Below are 17,139 nucleotides of genomic sequence, written 5' to 3' on the forward strand. Positions count from 1 at the left end.
AATTTTCTAAACTTGTTCTTCAAAAGGGTCTTAGCTATTCTTGCCTTGGAGCATTTCCATACATAATTTTAGAACCAAATTGTAAATTTAAAAAAAAGCTTATTAAGGTCTTAATATGAAGTGTGTTGAATATTTAGAAAACTGATCTAACACTCTTTAGGAATGTTGAAAGATATGACTAATTATATGTGTTAAATACACCATTAGGGGCAACTATATGATGTTATGATAAAGAATTATGGAGAGCAGAGCATTTGAATAAGCCTGATATAGAATTATATAAGACATCAATATAACTACTGAGGAAAACTGAATATCTGTCATATACTAACAGGGGGCTGATCTATAACAACTGTAGCTTTAATTCCACATAAATAGTGCTAAAACCCATTAGAGCTTTGTAGTTAGGTGTTGGCAGCTGGTACATGGTATTTTTATACATAACCCTTTATTTATGAATGGGCTTGCTCCTCTGGGTTTCAATTTTTTTCCCACTCCCAAGAATATAGAAATCACTTTAGGGGGGATTAACATACTTAATATTGAGTTTCTACATCCTTGACAGGTGGGCCCTCTCCCCTACAGAGGCTCTCACCCAGAGGAGCTCTGCCTTTTCACAACATAACAGTTCAGCCAAGCAGGAAGGGGATCAAATAGTTAGGAAATATAAAGGAATTAAGCAGGAATTATGTGCAGATACTGTGCTCACCCCACAGATGCCCTCATCCTTACCTAGTATGCTCTCCTGCAGGGCACCTCCAGAAGTGCTCAACTAAAGCTGATCATGGAGGAAGGAGTAGGTGGAGACACAGAAAATAGGGGAGGAGACATATTAGAGACCTTAAGTTCTCAAGTCTATGCATGTATGACTTCTCACTCCCAAGAGTTTTCCTCTGAAACTGTCCTCAGTTACCAGAGAAAACAGCTGGGGCTGCAGAACAGGGGTTAGAAAGGAGTGAAGAGACATTAGGCAGGGTCTTTATGTGCAATCACCACAGTTTATATAAGTGTATGTAAACAAATAAATTGAAAGTACTAAAAAACTTAGCAAAAATAAGACCACCTGGGTCAGAGATAGTAAAATGGGCCAGAGAGGTGGGTAGTTAAAAGCAGTGTACAGAGGGCAAAGCAAGTTCACATGTGGCTTTTACACATTAGTCTCAGCATCCATTTGCAAGAGGATAGAGGAAAGATAAAAAAGAATTAATGTTATCTTAACATAGAACATGTGCTCTACATCGTACCTTTATTTCTGATAAGAAAAAATATTCAGATGACTTACGTAGGCTTGCCTGAAGTCACATAATCTGTCAATTTTTGAGCTAGGATTAAAAGTATCTGTCTTCACTACCACAGTCTTTCTACCACAAGTTCCCCGTCTGGGAAAATAAAGCCAGAGCTGGTCAAAATGCATGAATGTCAAGTTCTGGGGTTCTTCCAGAGATGCAGGTCAATTTATATGTTTCAGATGGGAAAATGTATATACATCAAATTTATTGAATCTGATCAATCCCTCTTTTCCATCTTTGTACAAGAATTTTATATGTGTGCAGCTTTAGGAGCCATGCTCAAGCCTGTTCTTAAATTACAATTTCTAAGAATTGATGTTTTATTATGTCTTTTACTCCAGCTTTCTTGCATGTCTTTTATAGAACATTCCTTTATGTCCATAATTATGTCAAGCTAATATTAGTAACTTCACATCTGATTGTTATGTAGTATAATAATATGTAACTTGACAATATTCTGTATACATAACTTGTTCTACTAATCATTCAATTCATAATTTTAAAAGCTTTACATGTCATGTTAAAATGCCTTTCACTTACATAATTATTTTCCATCATCATTTCTGAAAAAGTTAGGCAGTACCACACCAGAAACATAAACTCCTTTGCTAAATTTGATCTGTAGAGCAGTTTTTCCCAAGTTTACCAAATTAATTAGGTTTCTGGTAATTATTAAGGCTCGAGCTAATACTGAAAGATTTTCTGTGGTAAGTTCATTACAATTTTACCACTGTATGAATTCTCTGGTGTACAGTGAGTTGTGACTTCTGGATGAAGGCTTTCCCACATACAGCACACTGATAGGGTCTTTCCCCAGTATGAATTCTGTGGTGTAAAACAAGGTCTGACTTCTGGGAAAAGGCCTTTCCACATTCAAGACATATATAAGGTTTCTCTCCTGTATGAATTCGCTGGTGTCCTGGGAGGTGGGACTTCTGAGAGAAGGCTTTCCCACATTCAGAACATACATAAGGTTTTTCTCCTGTGTGAATTCTCTGATGTCCAATGAGATGTGATTTCTGACAGAAGGCTTTTCCACATTCATTGCATTTATAGGGTTTCTCTCCAGTGTGTGTTCTCTGATGTATAATGAGCTGTGACTTCCGGGAAAATGTCTTCCCACATTCAGTACATTCATAAGGCTTCTCCCCAGTATGAATTAACTGATGTGTAATGAGTTCTGTCTTCCTACTGAAGGCTTCCTCACACTGAGCACATTTGTAGGGTTTCTCACCAGTGTGAATTCTTTTATGTATGATGAGGTGGGACTTCTCACAGAAAGCTTTCCCACATTCAGTACACTCATATGGCTTCTCTCCAGTATGAGCTCTATGATGTATAATAAGTTGTGACTTCTGAGAGAAGGCCTTCCCACACTCTCTACATTCATAGGGTTTTTCCCCAGTGTGTATTCTCTGATGTATAATGAGAGGTGATTTCTGAGAGAAGGCTTTCCCACATTCACTACATTCATATGGTTTTTCACCAGTGTGAACTCTCTGATGTATAATGAGGGATGATTTCTGAGAGAAGGCTTTTCCACATTCAGAACAATCATAAGGTTTCTCCCCGGTATGAGTTCTCTGATGTACAACAAGATGAAACTTCTCACTGAAGGCTTTTCCACATGCACCACAATCATATGGTTTCTTTCCAGTATGAATTCTTTGATGCACAATAAGCTGTGACTTCTTAGCAAAGGCTTTTCCACATGTACTACACACACAGGTTTTCTCCCTAGTTTCAACATTCTGATATTGAATAAGGGATTGTTTACTTTTAAAAATGTTTCCACACTGATAATCATTACAGGGTATTAATCCATTGTGAATTTTCTCAAGATTAGAATTGGATTCACTGTGGGTAGATGATTTTCCACATCCAAAACTGTGATCAAGGTTTTTTCTTAAATTGTTCTTATTATAAGTAGGCAAGTCAATATTTGGTTTTAAGTTCTTTTTAAAAGCATCATATTTATGCAGTCTTTGTCTTGATGTATCTGGCTCTGTTTTTTCCAATGCAATATACTTATGTCCTGATGCCTCAGTTACTGTTTTGCTGCTGACAAATGTGACTTGCCTGAAAAGTTTGTCTTGATTTTCCTTACATTTCTGAAGCTGGCCATCACCTTGACAGACTTTTAAAATCGAGTAAAATGAACCATCCTTTGTGACTCCTTTCAATATTTTATTATGGAAGGAAACAGCACCCAAAATATATGACTGGGAGTTGTGAAGGTTACTCTTCCTACCTAAAAGGAGAAAAGATAAAAATCAAAAGAGTCATCATAAGAGTCAATTAACAGAGGGAAGAGAAGTGGAACAAATGGATGATCCAACATAGTTGAAAAACTCAGAAAACAGGGATAGAAACAGGACATCTCAAAAGACAGTAAAACATACTGTTGAATAGGTAGACAAGGATGTGAAACAAATAGTCATGTAAAGATTAAACCTGAAGGAGATAGAAAAGTGTCTGAGCTCTTATCATTCTAATCTTGAATTATTCCCAGAATCTTCCATTTCTCCTACTTTCTAAATAGAAATCTTTTTCACCTTATGAATTCACTTATCTTATAAAATATTTGCTATATATACTTAACTACTATCCTGCCCCCACTCCAAAGAAATAAGACCTGTTCTGTACTCAAAATACTTTCACTCTTCTCACTCTATTTTCCTAATTAACAACTAACATAAATAACATAAAAATCCAAAATCCTGCTATGGATTCAGTATCAGAATCACACCAAGAATACACGCTTAAATTCCATTACCCTCAATAAACTACCTTCTACATGTGTCAGTAAAACCAGCAAAGTTCTCCCAGAAAAGCCATATCTTCCTGACTCTATGGTTTTGTTTATATACTCTCTCTCTCATACTGTTTGCTTGACTTCACCCTCTTCCTTCAGCCTTACCAGCACTTATGTCATTCAGAGCAGCTATAGCTGCATGCTCTGAAAAATGCCTTCTCAATTTCTGCCACATTTCTTTAGACTCTATTTTCTGTGAGCTCCTAAAACAGTAACTGTATTTGACATTTAATTCTATACAGACATGTATATGGGCAACTTACTTCCTAAAATAAAAACTATGTTCTTGGAAGGACTTTGCCTTCTATTGCCTTTAAAACCCTTTCATTAAAAAAAAACACCTAAATATATACGTTTGTAAGAGAGAGAGAGAGAGAGAGAGAGAGAGAGAGAGAGAGAGAGAGAAAGAGAATCAACAAAAAACAATACTCCTCTGAAAAAGCTCACAATTATTTTCAATTATTTGTTGAATGCCTACTAAATGCCTGTGACAATTATTTGTTGAATACCTACTAAATTCTCAGTACAGAAGCAGATAATAGATTTCAATAAGGATAAAAACATGAGCCTCAGGCTCCAGTCAACTAAAAAAACAAAACACACAAACTGATATTTCACTTCCCTTGTCTCCCATCTGCCTGATTTTCATCTGGATACATCCAATTTGATATGTCTCTCTTTATGATACATGGATCTTCTCCTTGTTCCAACTTGGAGATGATGTCTGGTTTGGAAACTGGATACCCTATTAAATGGAATCACAGAGAAATTGGGATTGACTGTACTGAAGGAATAAGTGAAAGTGCAGTTTCAGGTGGTATACAATGAAGTTGTCCATTTAGCCCTTGGCAAAGTGATGACCTCCATTTGGGAAGGTACAAAAGTCATAAAGTCATTACATATGTCGAGAACCACCCACTCATAGCAACTGATAAGGAAAGGCACTTGCCTGGACAACTCCGAGTTATGTGGGAAATGATTCTTACCCATTGAGACCAAGTGGTTGTAGTTTTCCAGCATCACATCCTTGTACAGGGTCCTCTGAGCAGGGTCCAGTTGCTGCCACTCCTCCTGGGTGAAGTCCACAGCCACATCCTTGAATGATACTAACCCCTGTAACAGTACATTCCTATTCAATTTGAAGTGATCATTCTCATCATTTCTACTATCATATGCAAAACTATACCCACATCTAGTTTTGTATCATAGTTTTTGGGAAAAACAATGTAGTAAAATCCTGTCTTTGGCAAGAAGAGCCAAACAGACAAGAAGAGGTAAACCATAAAATGCCTACATAATACACATGGTAATTTTATAAATTATAAAGGCAGCACACAAATAACTGGAAGGAAGATGAATTATTGATGAATAACATTGAAACAGTTGGATACTCAACAGGAAAGGAATAATACTGAAGCCACATGTCATGGGTTGAATTATATCTCCTAAAAATTTATATAAGTCCTAACCTCCCATACCTTAGAATGTGATACAACTTGGAAACAGGGTCATTGCAGATATACTAGTTATGTGAGGTTGTTAGGGTAGACCCTAATCCAATATGATTGGTATCCTTATCAAAAGGGGAAATTTGAACACAGACATAGACACTCATAGAGGGAAAATGATATGAAGAGACTTAAGAAGAAAATGGCTATCAACAAGCCAAGGAGAGAGGTCTGGAACAGATCTCTCCCTCACAGCCCTCAGAAAGACCCAACCCTATAGATACCTCGATTATGAACCTCTAGCCCCCAAAAGTTGAAACAATAAATTTATGTTGTTTAAGCCACCCAGTTTGTAGTAATTTTTATGGCAGCCCTAGCAAATCAAAACACTATACATTATACCTCAGAAGAAAGAATAAATAAATTCTGATGGAACAAAAATTTAAATTCTAAAAAGGATTAGAGATTATAAGAGTAACAAAATAAAACATAAGAGAATTTTTATTAAAATTATAGAGCAGAGAAGGCCTTTTAAAATATATTTTAAAATATTTTCTTAAAAAAGAAAAACCACATTAAGAGAATCACAGAATGCCAGAGTTCTTGAAGATTATTAATCTAATATCCTCATTTCATAGGAAAAAAAATCTTAGCTTCCCTTAAACTTAATAGCAATTTTATATATGTGCAATAGCTAGTCATATAATGAAATATACCAACTACAGTAGAAATAAAAAATTAAAAAATCCCAGATAATACATTTAATAAGAAATGTGCAGGAAACATTCATGAAGAAAAGCACAACAAATTAGTGATATGGCATCAATAAAGAACTTGGGTAAGAATAGAGCTATTAAAATGTCTTTGGACGGAAAATTGACTATTTTACTTATGTCACAATTACTTTCACAATAATTGTCATCTACCAGCAGAAACTAATCTAATAGTGGAGTGATTAAAATTAAACACTTTTTCAGGTTTTTTCCTAAATGTTCCATTATTACCAAACGTTGTCTTCAGAATGAAAGCAAATTATTGTTTCAAATATCAACAGTGCCCACTTAAAACACTCCTTTGTCTTCCTCCTTGCATATACAGTCTCACCCAGTCATCTCAATTCCAGTTCCAGAAACACATCATCTAGCTATTAATATTTCGTTTGTCCATGACAGCCCTATTAATTTTCCTATTTTATGTATGAGAAAACTGAGGAGTACAGTGGTTAAGTAACTAATTACCAAAGGTTAAACAATCATCTGACTGATTAACTCTCAGATTTGCAAGATTTACTTTTACTCCATAGCCTAGGTTCTTGATTACGGTACCCCAAATTGCCTCCTTGTAAACATTCATGATCTTTTTTATTTTATCACTTCAATACCACCCTTAGTCAACCTTTCTATAAAGCACTCTCCACTTTTGTTTTCCTAAAATTCTGAGCCTTTCTAAAAATCACTCTGCTCTTTCTAATTGTACAAATGCTGCTTCCCATCCTCACCCTACTTTCATCCTGAGCCAAAGTTTAAGCCTATTCCTTACTTCCTTTTCCCCTGTCTGCTGTAACAGTACCTTCTCCCTTATGTGCTATAGAGCTTTTATGTGCCATTGTTGGTTTCTACATCTCTTTGCCCCTTTGTTCTCTGCAGTCCTCCTAGAAGAAAACTATGCAAACCATGCCTACGTCCTCTTGAGATATTCAACAGTTAGCCGGTGCACATGACATGTGTTGGGTACTCAACACACATCTGCTAAAAAGGAATGGATGAAGATTATAGAGAATAAAATAAATTAAAACTCAGGTTTAGTTAGGAATAGTTTAGTGTATTTGTCAATTATATTCCTTTGATCTGAAGAACAGTAACATAAGGAAAATAACAAATGTGAAATTTAGAGGAAATCCATTCTGAGAGGAAAATTTATAGATGTTGTAATACTAACATTCTAATATTGCTTTATTAATGATACTCAAATGTATTAAATAGGTATAAATTTGTTTTGAGTATATTTGGCTTCACTATATTAAATAGGTATAAATTTTGTTAATTTTAAGAAAATATAGTACATAATCAATGAAAATTATATTTTTATAAACTATAAACAATTTTTATAGCTTGGTTAGTTGGAGGAATAGAAGTGCCATTAAAAGATGAAAGAAAAGGAAGTGGAGTAGGTGTCAGAGGGATAAAGGAAGGATATGTGTGAAAATTATGACTTCACTTCTAGATGGTATAGAAAAACCATAAAGCCCTCTTACTGAAGGAATAAGCATTTAATCAGTTAATTAACCATGGTAGTTGGATTTATTGGGCTAATAAAAAAGATCTATTTTTATTCTCTAAAGCAGTGCTGTCTGACAGAAATATAAAGCTAACCAGACAGGTAATTTTAAATTTTCTAGGAGCCACATTCAAAAAATTATTTTCAATAATATATATGTATGTCAATATGTTACTCAAAATATCATTTCAACATGTAATCAATACTTAAAAACTATTAGTGAGTCATTTACAACTATATCTTCAAAGTCCAGTATGTACTTAACACTTACAACATATTTCAATCCAGACCATGCAATTTCAAGTGGCCTGGCTATTATATTGGACAGCATAGCTCTAAAACTACTGATATGTAAAAAGAAAAAAAAAGAAAAAAAAACTATCTTTTTTTGCAATAGAACTCAGTTGTTAAGCTCCACTATAAAATATACATAAGACTCCTAATGTAAAAGCTGATTTCAAAATTTGACAATGACAATGATAATGATAAAGTAATTATAGTTCTAAGCACAACTTTTATTTACTTAATTCTCACAAGAACCCTATGAGGATTAGAATTTCCATTTTACAGATGAAGACACAATCCCAGGCCACCAGGACACAAGGAAATATTATGCATCTCATGAAATAATAAAGGAGAATCCTATATACTGATATGGGAAGATATTCAAACTGTATAAAAAAACATTTATATGCGACAGTAAGTTAAAAATCAGGTTGTGGAACCAAATGTTTACCATAACATTATTTTTCTAAAGGAATAGTACAAGAAAATAAGAGACATTCTCACATATCTGTACTTTCACATAAAACACTTAATTGCAATTCTACTTATATCGAAAAAGGTTTGGAAGGTTAGAAACAAACAGTTAACATTGATTATCCCAGGACGAGGGGAGGTTAAGTTAAAAGGTCTCTTTTAAAAATTTTTTTTATCTTTTTACATAGTTTTAAATCATGCATATAATGAATGTTGGTAGGGAGAAAAAATACGGATACGGCAGGCTTTTAAAAATAGTAGCACAAAAGAGAAACAGCCTTGAACTGGACAGTAATCCTAAAAATTCTGAAACCACAGCAAAGGATATGGAGCATCAGAGAGCTTGGCCCTCCAAAATTTTACCAGGTATATATAATTTAAGAACTTCTTTTTGAGAGAAATATATATTTTAGAAAACTATTCAAAATGTGCCTATCCTATATGATCTAGACTTTATCTCTAGATAAACCTAGACTATAGGAAGCATCTGTAATCATCTTGCTCCTCTAAAGAAGGGGTCAACAAAGTTTTTTGGTAAAGTATATATTTTCAGCATTGCAGGCCATATGGTCTCTGTCATAACTATGTCAACTCTGCCATGGTAGCTGAAAAATAGGTAAACAAATGGTACAGCTGTGCGCCAATAAAATGTTCTTTTTTTTTTTTTAGACAGAGTCTCGCTCTGTTGCCCAGGCTAGAGTGCCATGGCGTCAGCCTAGCTCACAGCAACCTCAAACTCCTGGGCTCAAGCGATCCTGCCTCGGCCTCCCAAGTAGCTGGGACTATAGGCATGCGCCACCATGCCCGGTTAATTTTTTCTATATATTTTTAGTTGGCCAATTAATTTCTTTCTATTTTTTAGTGGAGACGGGGTCTCGCTCTTGCTCAGGCTGGTTTCGAACTCCTGACCTTGAGCAATCCACTCACCTCGGCTTCCCAGAGTGCTAGGATTACAGGCATGAGCCACCGCACCTAGCCAAAATATTCTTTATAAAAACACTAGATTGGGTCCATGGGTAATAGTTTGTCAACCCCTGCCCCAAAGAATAATGTTCAAGGAGTCTGGTTATGACATTACGATACCTTCCCGCTAAAAAAGAAAAAATTAAGACAGAGCTACTAGAAATCTTCTGTGGCATTTAGCAAAGGAGTGTTGGTGAGGAAACCATGTACCCCATCTCCTAGGAAACTCCCCTTCAAAACATTTTTTTTTAAGTTTTATATGGCAAGAAACATTTTCTTACCATGGGAAATTTATCTTTCTCTTTAGGGGAATGAAAATCATGTAACTGATGATGTCTGTAAGAAAGATCAGAAAAATTGGTACATTAATTTATAAAACTGGTTTCAAGCCAGGTTTTCTAATATTATCTAGCAACTCTTTCTAGGTCTTGATCTTTATTCTTGCTACTTTCTCCCTAATCTGAATTTTAGCTATCTTTACTTTCTATTTGATTGTCCTGAAAACTAAGGGGGAAATTTTTTTAAAAAGCAACTCACCTGTGACTTCATCATATTCTGCTCTCTTCCAAAAGGGCAGATGCCTAGAAAAGCAAAACTGGTGATCAGAATGAAGTTTTCACAGCCCGAGCCAAGACTGTAGCTTCCACATTCACCAGTCCAAAAACAAGCACCACTGGAAGTCAGGTGGATAAAAACTACCCTGTGGGAGAAGGTTTAAGCCTCACAGGAGGACCAGCAAGCACCAAATGAAAGAGGCATTAACTTTTATTCCTCTTCTGCCTATGTGATCATATTGAGCTTGGACTGTTTTTTTAATTGGATAGATATGAAGATATGTTTCCAGCTGATTTACTAACTTATTTTTCCCCCCTAGAAACCAGAAATTCTATTTGTAGAACATTATAGCAAGGCAATAACCATGAACTGATACATAAAAAGAATTTAGCTGCAGATGTAGCTCCCTGGCAGTAAGAATGGGAATGACCAAAAGGAAAACTGAGGAATGCATTTTTTTATTTCCCAGAAAGAACTAGCAGCTGAATTCCAGTCACCTCCCAAAGGCCCTCTTAGATTTCTTCCCAACTCAGCAAACTCTCCAGCCAAAACAATATTCATGGACTAAAATATTAATTTTAAGGTGTTTTCTATTTAAATTGTTATTGCTGATTTTCAACAGTCCTACTGTCTACATACAGAAATGGAGATAGGTTTGAACCATTGATAAAAGAGAATACACCACCATGCAGGAAGGTACATACGGGTAAATTTTTCTCAGTCCCAGGATGAGTCTCGTGAACAGGGCTGAACCGGTTCAGAGGAAGCGGGGGCTCCCATGACAGGAAGACTGTTTTATATGGGGTACCCCCAGCTGTATCAAAACAGATCTGGAAGGAAACAAAAGAAATAGTCATATTCATCTTTGGAACCCCAGCAGATGCTCGATAAATGTTTCTTAAATAAAATATAAAATGATTTCAATAAACTTAGAAAGACAAGGACTAAAATCACACTTTTCAAAAGAATCCTATCTTTTGATTTGTTTGATTTTGTTGTAAAACGATCATTTCTGGGGTGGGCACCAGAAAAGACTGAGAAAAGATGAGAGAAGGCTGTTTGTTGACCTTAAGAACTCAACAATTGCCTAGGACCTGTGGAAATTTAATGTTCTCAGTAAGTAAAAGCCTTTCCCAGTAAATTGCGCCTGACCGTCATGACACACTGACCCCATTATTGTCTCCTCCAATGTTCGCAATCCTCGGGTCTGGCAACCACAATACCCTACCGAATTCCCCACGTCCATCACGGCACTGACCTCACGGACGGCCCCATCGTTGAGTCCACACCTCCTCAACCACCGCCAATCACTGATTCCCCAGAGCTCCCTAAATCGCTGACCCGAGTCATCCGCGTCAATCAGTCCACCTGCACTCCATTCCCGAGCCCACAGACACCCCATCATCTCAGCACTCCCTAGTTACCAATCACACAGCTCACTCCGCCCCTGATCCCAACACTGATCCCACATACATCCCCCACCAGTAACTTCATAAACCTTCCATCGCTGACCTCACAGACCCCTCCCCGGCCATGACCAATCCCGCGGACTCACTCATCACCGCACATATGCCCCTCCTCACCCCCAGCTCGACTTTCAGGTCCCGAAATGCCCATCACAGCTTAACGGGGACGGCTGTCACATCCATATTGGGGAAACCCCCCACTTCCTGTTGGCGAGCCAAGCGCCGGGCTCCCGAGGCTGCGCTGTTCCGTACCGGGCGGTTCTGCCCATTCCGCTGCTTGGACGGCTTTGTTCAGGAGGCAATATGGCTGCCCCCCTGGCGCGGTTTCTGTAGAGAGCCGCCATCTTGAAAACCCGCTCGATTCCGTACAGGAAGAAGGATGCCCCAGGTTCCGAGCCCCAGACTGGGCTGTACCACCGTGGCAGCGAAGGAAGGGGAAGATGGTGGGAAGGTGAACGCTTTTGCAGAGAGATTTTACAGGGGGATTGGAGAAGTTGCAGTGATATAGTCCTCTATTGGAAGGATGCATTTTGTTAAAGAGAAAGGATTTGAAATGGCACAATATTTTCATTAGTGATTCTACACCAATGTGTTTGTAAATGGTACAGCCCTATACCGGGAGTTTCGACTTGGTGAGAGCAGGTGAAAATGTGGAATGGTAGAGACATCTCCTTGGGGCTTCCAAGGGAGGGGGAAATATGAAGTTTATGCTAATAACAATGATAAGGAATTCTTTTAATGGAAATTGCAAATCCAGTAATAAACCGAAAGGGCAGACTGAAGGAAAAAGAAGAAAACTGAGAGACAAGGAGGAGTAGTACACTGAGGAACATAAAGCGGGACAGTAAGAAGCAGAGAATCAGAGGCTAAGAAAACAGGGATATGGGGGCAAAGGAGAGACCTTGAAGGAGCAGAGATGGGACACTGCCGGGCAAAACATGGGAGACATAGGAACAGAAGTGGGGAGCAAAGGGGCAGAGCGCGAGAGACAGAGATTGAGATACAGAGAGATTTAAAAACAGGGAACGGACTTTAAGGAAGAGATTGAGGTTAGAGTTCAGAAAGTTAAAGATGCAATCATGTGATTAAAATAAAAATAAGCAACCAAACAAAACACTTGCTGCAGAAAGAGAATATTAATACTATCTTAACCTTTAGACCTTATATTAAGCTTTTATACTATTGGGAAATAAATGCATATTAACAAACTCATGCTTCGTGTGTGTTTATGGATAAAATTTTGGAACCTTAATTTTCCCAAGGGCCATGATTTTTAATATTTTTCTATTTTTAGTAGAGATGGGGTCTCGCTCTTGCTCATGCTGGTCTCGAAGTCCTGAGCTCAAGTGATCCTCCTGCCTTGGCCTCCCAGAGTGCTAGGATTACCCGTGTGAGCCACTACACCCGGTCCCATGATTTTTGACATATAATTAAATAAGCAGCATTTTTCCATTTAGGAATTTTGTTTCTTGTGTCAAAACAAGTCCAGACTTAGATAAAGAGAGACTTTATTCAGAAAGACTATTGCAACAGGAAGAACACTCCAATCTCAGAAATCTGCAAGCATCTCAAAATGAAACAGAAAAAGGCTTTTTTATATGGAGGAGTAAGAAGAGTTAGTGGGAACTTTGTGGGGAAGGAGGACATGAAGTGGGGTGTGCAGGTGGGAAAACGAGAGCATATCCACGGGAATTGTTTCTGTGAGGTTCTGAGAATGAGGTGCTAAGCAGGGATGTCCTTCATCTTAGAGCTTTAGTGTAGTATTTCACCTTAGGGGCCAGAGAAAATTTAGGGGTCTGTGGGGAGGAAAGAAGCTTGACTAAAGTTTGGTCAAGACAAAACAGAGGGCAAAATAATGGCTGATTGTGAGCACTTGGCCACTCACATCTAACTTCTATACCGACTAAGTGAGGACATACAGAGAAAAAACACAAAACAGAAGCTACAGTCTTTTTATAACCTAAATTGGAAGTGACATACAATTACTTCTTCTATATTCTATTTGCTGAAAGTGAGTCACTAAAACCAGCCCACAATCAGAGGAATGGGAATTGAGCTTCCTTTAAGGGGAGGGTTTTCAAAGAATGTATGAACATATTCCTGAAACCATAATGCTACAGAGCTTCTATCCTATGATTCAGAAACCCCACTTGCAGAATATATCCCAAAGATATACCAGCAGAAAAAAAAAGACAAAAATCTTCAGTCAAAACATTATTTATTATAGGACTATTTTTAATACCAAAAGACAACCCAAACATGTGCTAACAGGGGCTGGTTGTGTAAACTATAGTATACACACAAAACACTACTACTAAGCTGTGTGTGGTGGGGATAAGGAAGTGAGGGAGGGAGGCAGAAATATCTTTATGTACTAACATGGCGAACTTCAGGATATAATATTATGTAAAAAGCACAAAGTGAGAAATTGAAAATAGTTCACAGTGTCTCATGCCTGTAATTCTAGCACTCTGGGAGGCTGAGGTGGGTGGATCCATTCGAGCTCAGGAGTTCAAGACCAGCCTGAGCAAGAACAAGACCCTGTCTCTACTAAAAATAGAAAGAAATTAGTTGGACAACTAAAAATATATATAGAAAATTAGCTGGGCATGGTGGAACATGCCTGTAGTCCTAGCTTACTCAGGAGACTGAAGTAGGAGGATCGCTTAAGCCCAGGAGTTTGAGGTTGCTGTGAGCTAGGCTGATGCCATGGCACTCTAGCCCAGACAACAGAGTAAGACTCTGTCTCAAAAAAAAAAAAAAAAAAAAAGCAATAGTGATATAACACCTCTTGTATTATCCTTGAAAGAGCTAGAACCCATTCTACTAAGTGAAGTATCCCAAGAATGGGAAAAGAAGCACCACATATACTCACCATCAAATTGGCATTAACTGATCAACACTTAAGTGCATATATAACAGTAACATTCATCTGGTGTCAGGCAGATGGGAGGGGGGAGAAGGGAGTATATAGACACCTAATGAATACGGTGTGGACTTTCTAGGGGATGGTCATGCTTGTAACTCTGACTTGGGTGGGGCAAAGGCAATATATGTAACTTAAACATTTGTATCCCTATAATGTGCTGAAATAAAAAAAAAAAAAAGAATACTGAAATCCAAAGTTAAGGTACAAACCATCACCTCCTCCCCTAGTTATTTCCCAGATCACTTCAGATCAATAACCACCCAGGAAGACTGGATGGGGAATGTGAGGCCATACTGTGAATGTTGATACCTGCATGTAAGTGTCCAGGTTTGAGGATGAGATATTGAGCAGAAGCAGCAGTCGTTGGGTGATTGCTGTCATGGGCACCAGTGTCAAAACAATGTATAGACATATTCCCTTCACTTCTCTTACAGGAAAAGTAAAATTTTCTCTCCTTCTCCAGTTAGGTTCTAAGAGGCTCCTTATATAGTAGCTGGTTATTGAGCCAAGTTTCACTAGCTCAATATAGTTTTATGCTATATTGCTCAATATAGTATATACTATACTAGCTCAATAACTACCTTCAGCTCAGTGTCCTGAATTCTTTAACTCTCTGCAGCTTGAACAAGGCTCTGAGAAGTACTACTATACGAGGGAACAAAGCCTATAGTTTCCCTTGGGGAGAGTCATTTTTCAGAAATATATTGTTTCCATGGTTTGAGATTCCTAGTCCTGAATACTGTGGGGGAGAATACATTTCCACCTGTAGTCCCAAATTCTTCTCAAATTAACAAGATTATTGTGATAATTATGTTACATGATGACTGTTAAGGGCTTTGCACACAGTTCCTTCCTTGCATATAGGAAATTCTCAATAAATGATAGTGATTACTACTATTGTTTTTCCTGTATCTTAGTTGGAAGAAGCATTATGTACCTCATGTACCTATGTGCCTCAATGCAAAAGTAATTGAAAATAAGAATTAAAAGTTGCAAGGAGGCTGTTATAGGTTAAATGTGTCCTCCAAAAAAGATATATTGAATTTCTAACACTTCGTACCTCAGAATGTGGCCTGATTTGGAAATAGGGAGTTAAAAATTTCTTAAGTTAAAATGAGGTCATTAAGGCCGGGCACGGTGGCTCACGCCTGTAATCCTAGCACTCTGGGAGGCCGAGGCGGATGGATTGCTCAAGGTCAGGAGTTCGAAACTAGCCTGAACAAGAGTGAGACCCCGTCTCTACTATAAATAGAAAGAAATTAATTGGCCAACTAATATATATAGAAAAAATTAGCCGGGCATGGTGGCACATGCCTGTAGTCCCAGCTACTCAGGAGGCTGAGGCAGGAGGATTGCTTGAGCCCAGGAGTTTGAGGTTGCTGTGAGCTAGGCTGATGCCATGGCACTCACTCTAGCCTGGGCAACAAAGTGAGACTCTGTCTCAAAAAAAAAAAAAATGAGGTCATTAGGATAACCCAATATGACTGATGTCATTGCAATAAGAAATAATTTGGACACACAGAAAGACACAGAGGGAAGATGATGTGAAGACATACAAGGATAAGGCTGGTCTCTATAAGCCAAGGAACACCTGAGACTTCTAGAAGCTAGGAAGAAGGCCTGGAAAAGATCCTTCCCTAGTGCCTTGAAAGGGAGCAGGCCCTGCTAACACCTTCATTTTAGACTTACAGAGTCCAGAACTGTGATACTTTTCTGTTGTCCTAAGCCACCTAGTTCATGGTACTTTGTTGCAGAATCCATAGGAAAGAAATACAGAGGGAAATTAAGGGACCCAAGATTAAAACCCATGGCCATCTGATTTTAGAACCAAAGTCTTTCCACTACACCAAGCTCCTAGTGTTTGGGGTAAACTGGAGAAATCACTAAGAATTCCAAGAACCTGCATCCATCCACAGAAAGGTCAATTTACATTCTTGAAATGGAAAAACACAAAAAGCCACAATTATTGAATTTAATCAATCCAACTTCCCATCTTTCTACAAGAAGAATTTTACATATAACTTTAGAAATACATGTTAAATCCCTCAAGTATATTTTCTAAATCTCAACATTTTCTAAGGTGGGCTTTCTTAACATCCTCTACAGGAAATAATTGCATGGCTAAAATTACGTTAGGCCAACATTAACAATATTGTATGTCTGATTCTTGTATGGGGTATAATCAGGTGCATGCAGCTTAAAAACAGACTATGTGGCCGGGTGCGGTGGCCCACGCCTGTAATCCTAGGACTCTGGGAGGCCGAGGCTGGTGGATTGCTCAAGTTCAGGAGTTCAAGGTTAGCCGGAGCAAGAGCAAGACCCCACCTCTAGTATAAACAGAAAGAAATTAATTGGCCAACTAATATATATAGAAAAAATTAGCTGGGCATGGTGGCTCATGCCTGTAGTCCTAGCTACTCAGGAGGCTGAGGCAGGAGGATTGCTTGAGCCCAGGAGTTTGAGGTTGCTGTGAGCTAGGCTGATGCCATGGCACTCACTCTAGCCTGGGCAACAAAGTGAGACTCTGTCTCAAAAAAAAAAAATGACTATATATGTCATTTGTTCTGTTAGGCTAATCATTTATTTCATAATTTTAAGATTTACATGCCATAGTGAAAATGCCCACCATTTATATATT

General features: G+C 37.9%; 1 protein-coding gene across 1 annotated transcript; it reads right to left on the bottom strand.

Moving 5' to 3' along the window:
• Positions 1–978: 978 nt before the first annotated feature.
• Positions 979–10,126, bottom strand: LOC105858041 (uncharacterized). The gene is made up of 4 exons (XM_075996224.1): positions 10,089–10,126; positions 5,091–5,217; positions 4,723–4,849; positions 979–3,536 (listed from the first exon to the last, which is right to left on the bottom strand). Exons 1-4 carry the CDS (start codon positions 10,101–10,103, stop codon positions 2,006–2,008), a joined length of 1,800 nt encoding a protein of 599 aa, XP_075852339.1. The 5' UTR covers positions 10,104–10,126; the 3' UTR covers positions 979–2,005.
• Between the last annotated feature and the right edge of the window lie 7,013 nt (positions 10,127–17,139).

Source organism: Microcebus murinus, chromosome 21 (genome assembly GCF_040939455.1).
Source record: "Microcebus murinus isolate Inina chromosome 21, M.murinus_Inina_mat1.0, whole genome shotgun sequence".
Classification (NCBI taxonomy): Eukaryota; Metazoa; Chordata; class Mammalia; order Primates; family Cheirogaleidae; genus Microcebus; species Microcebus murinus.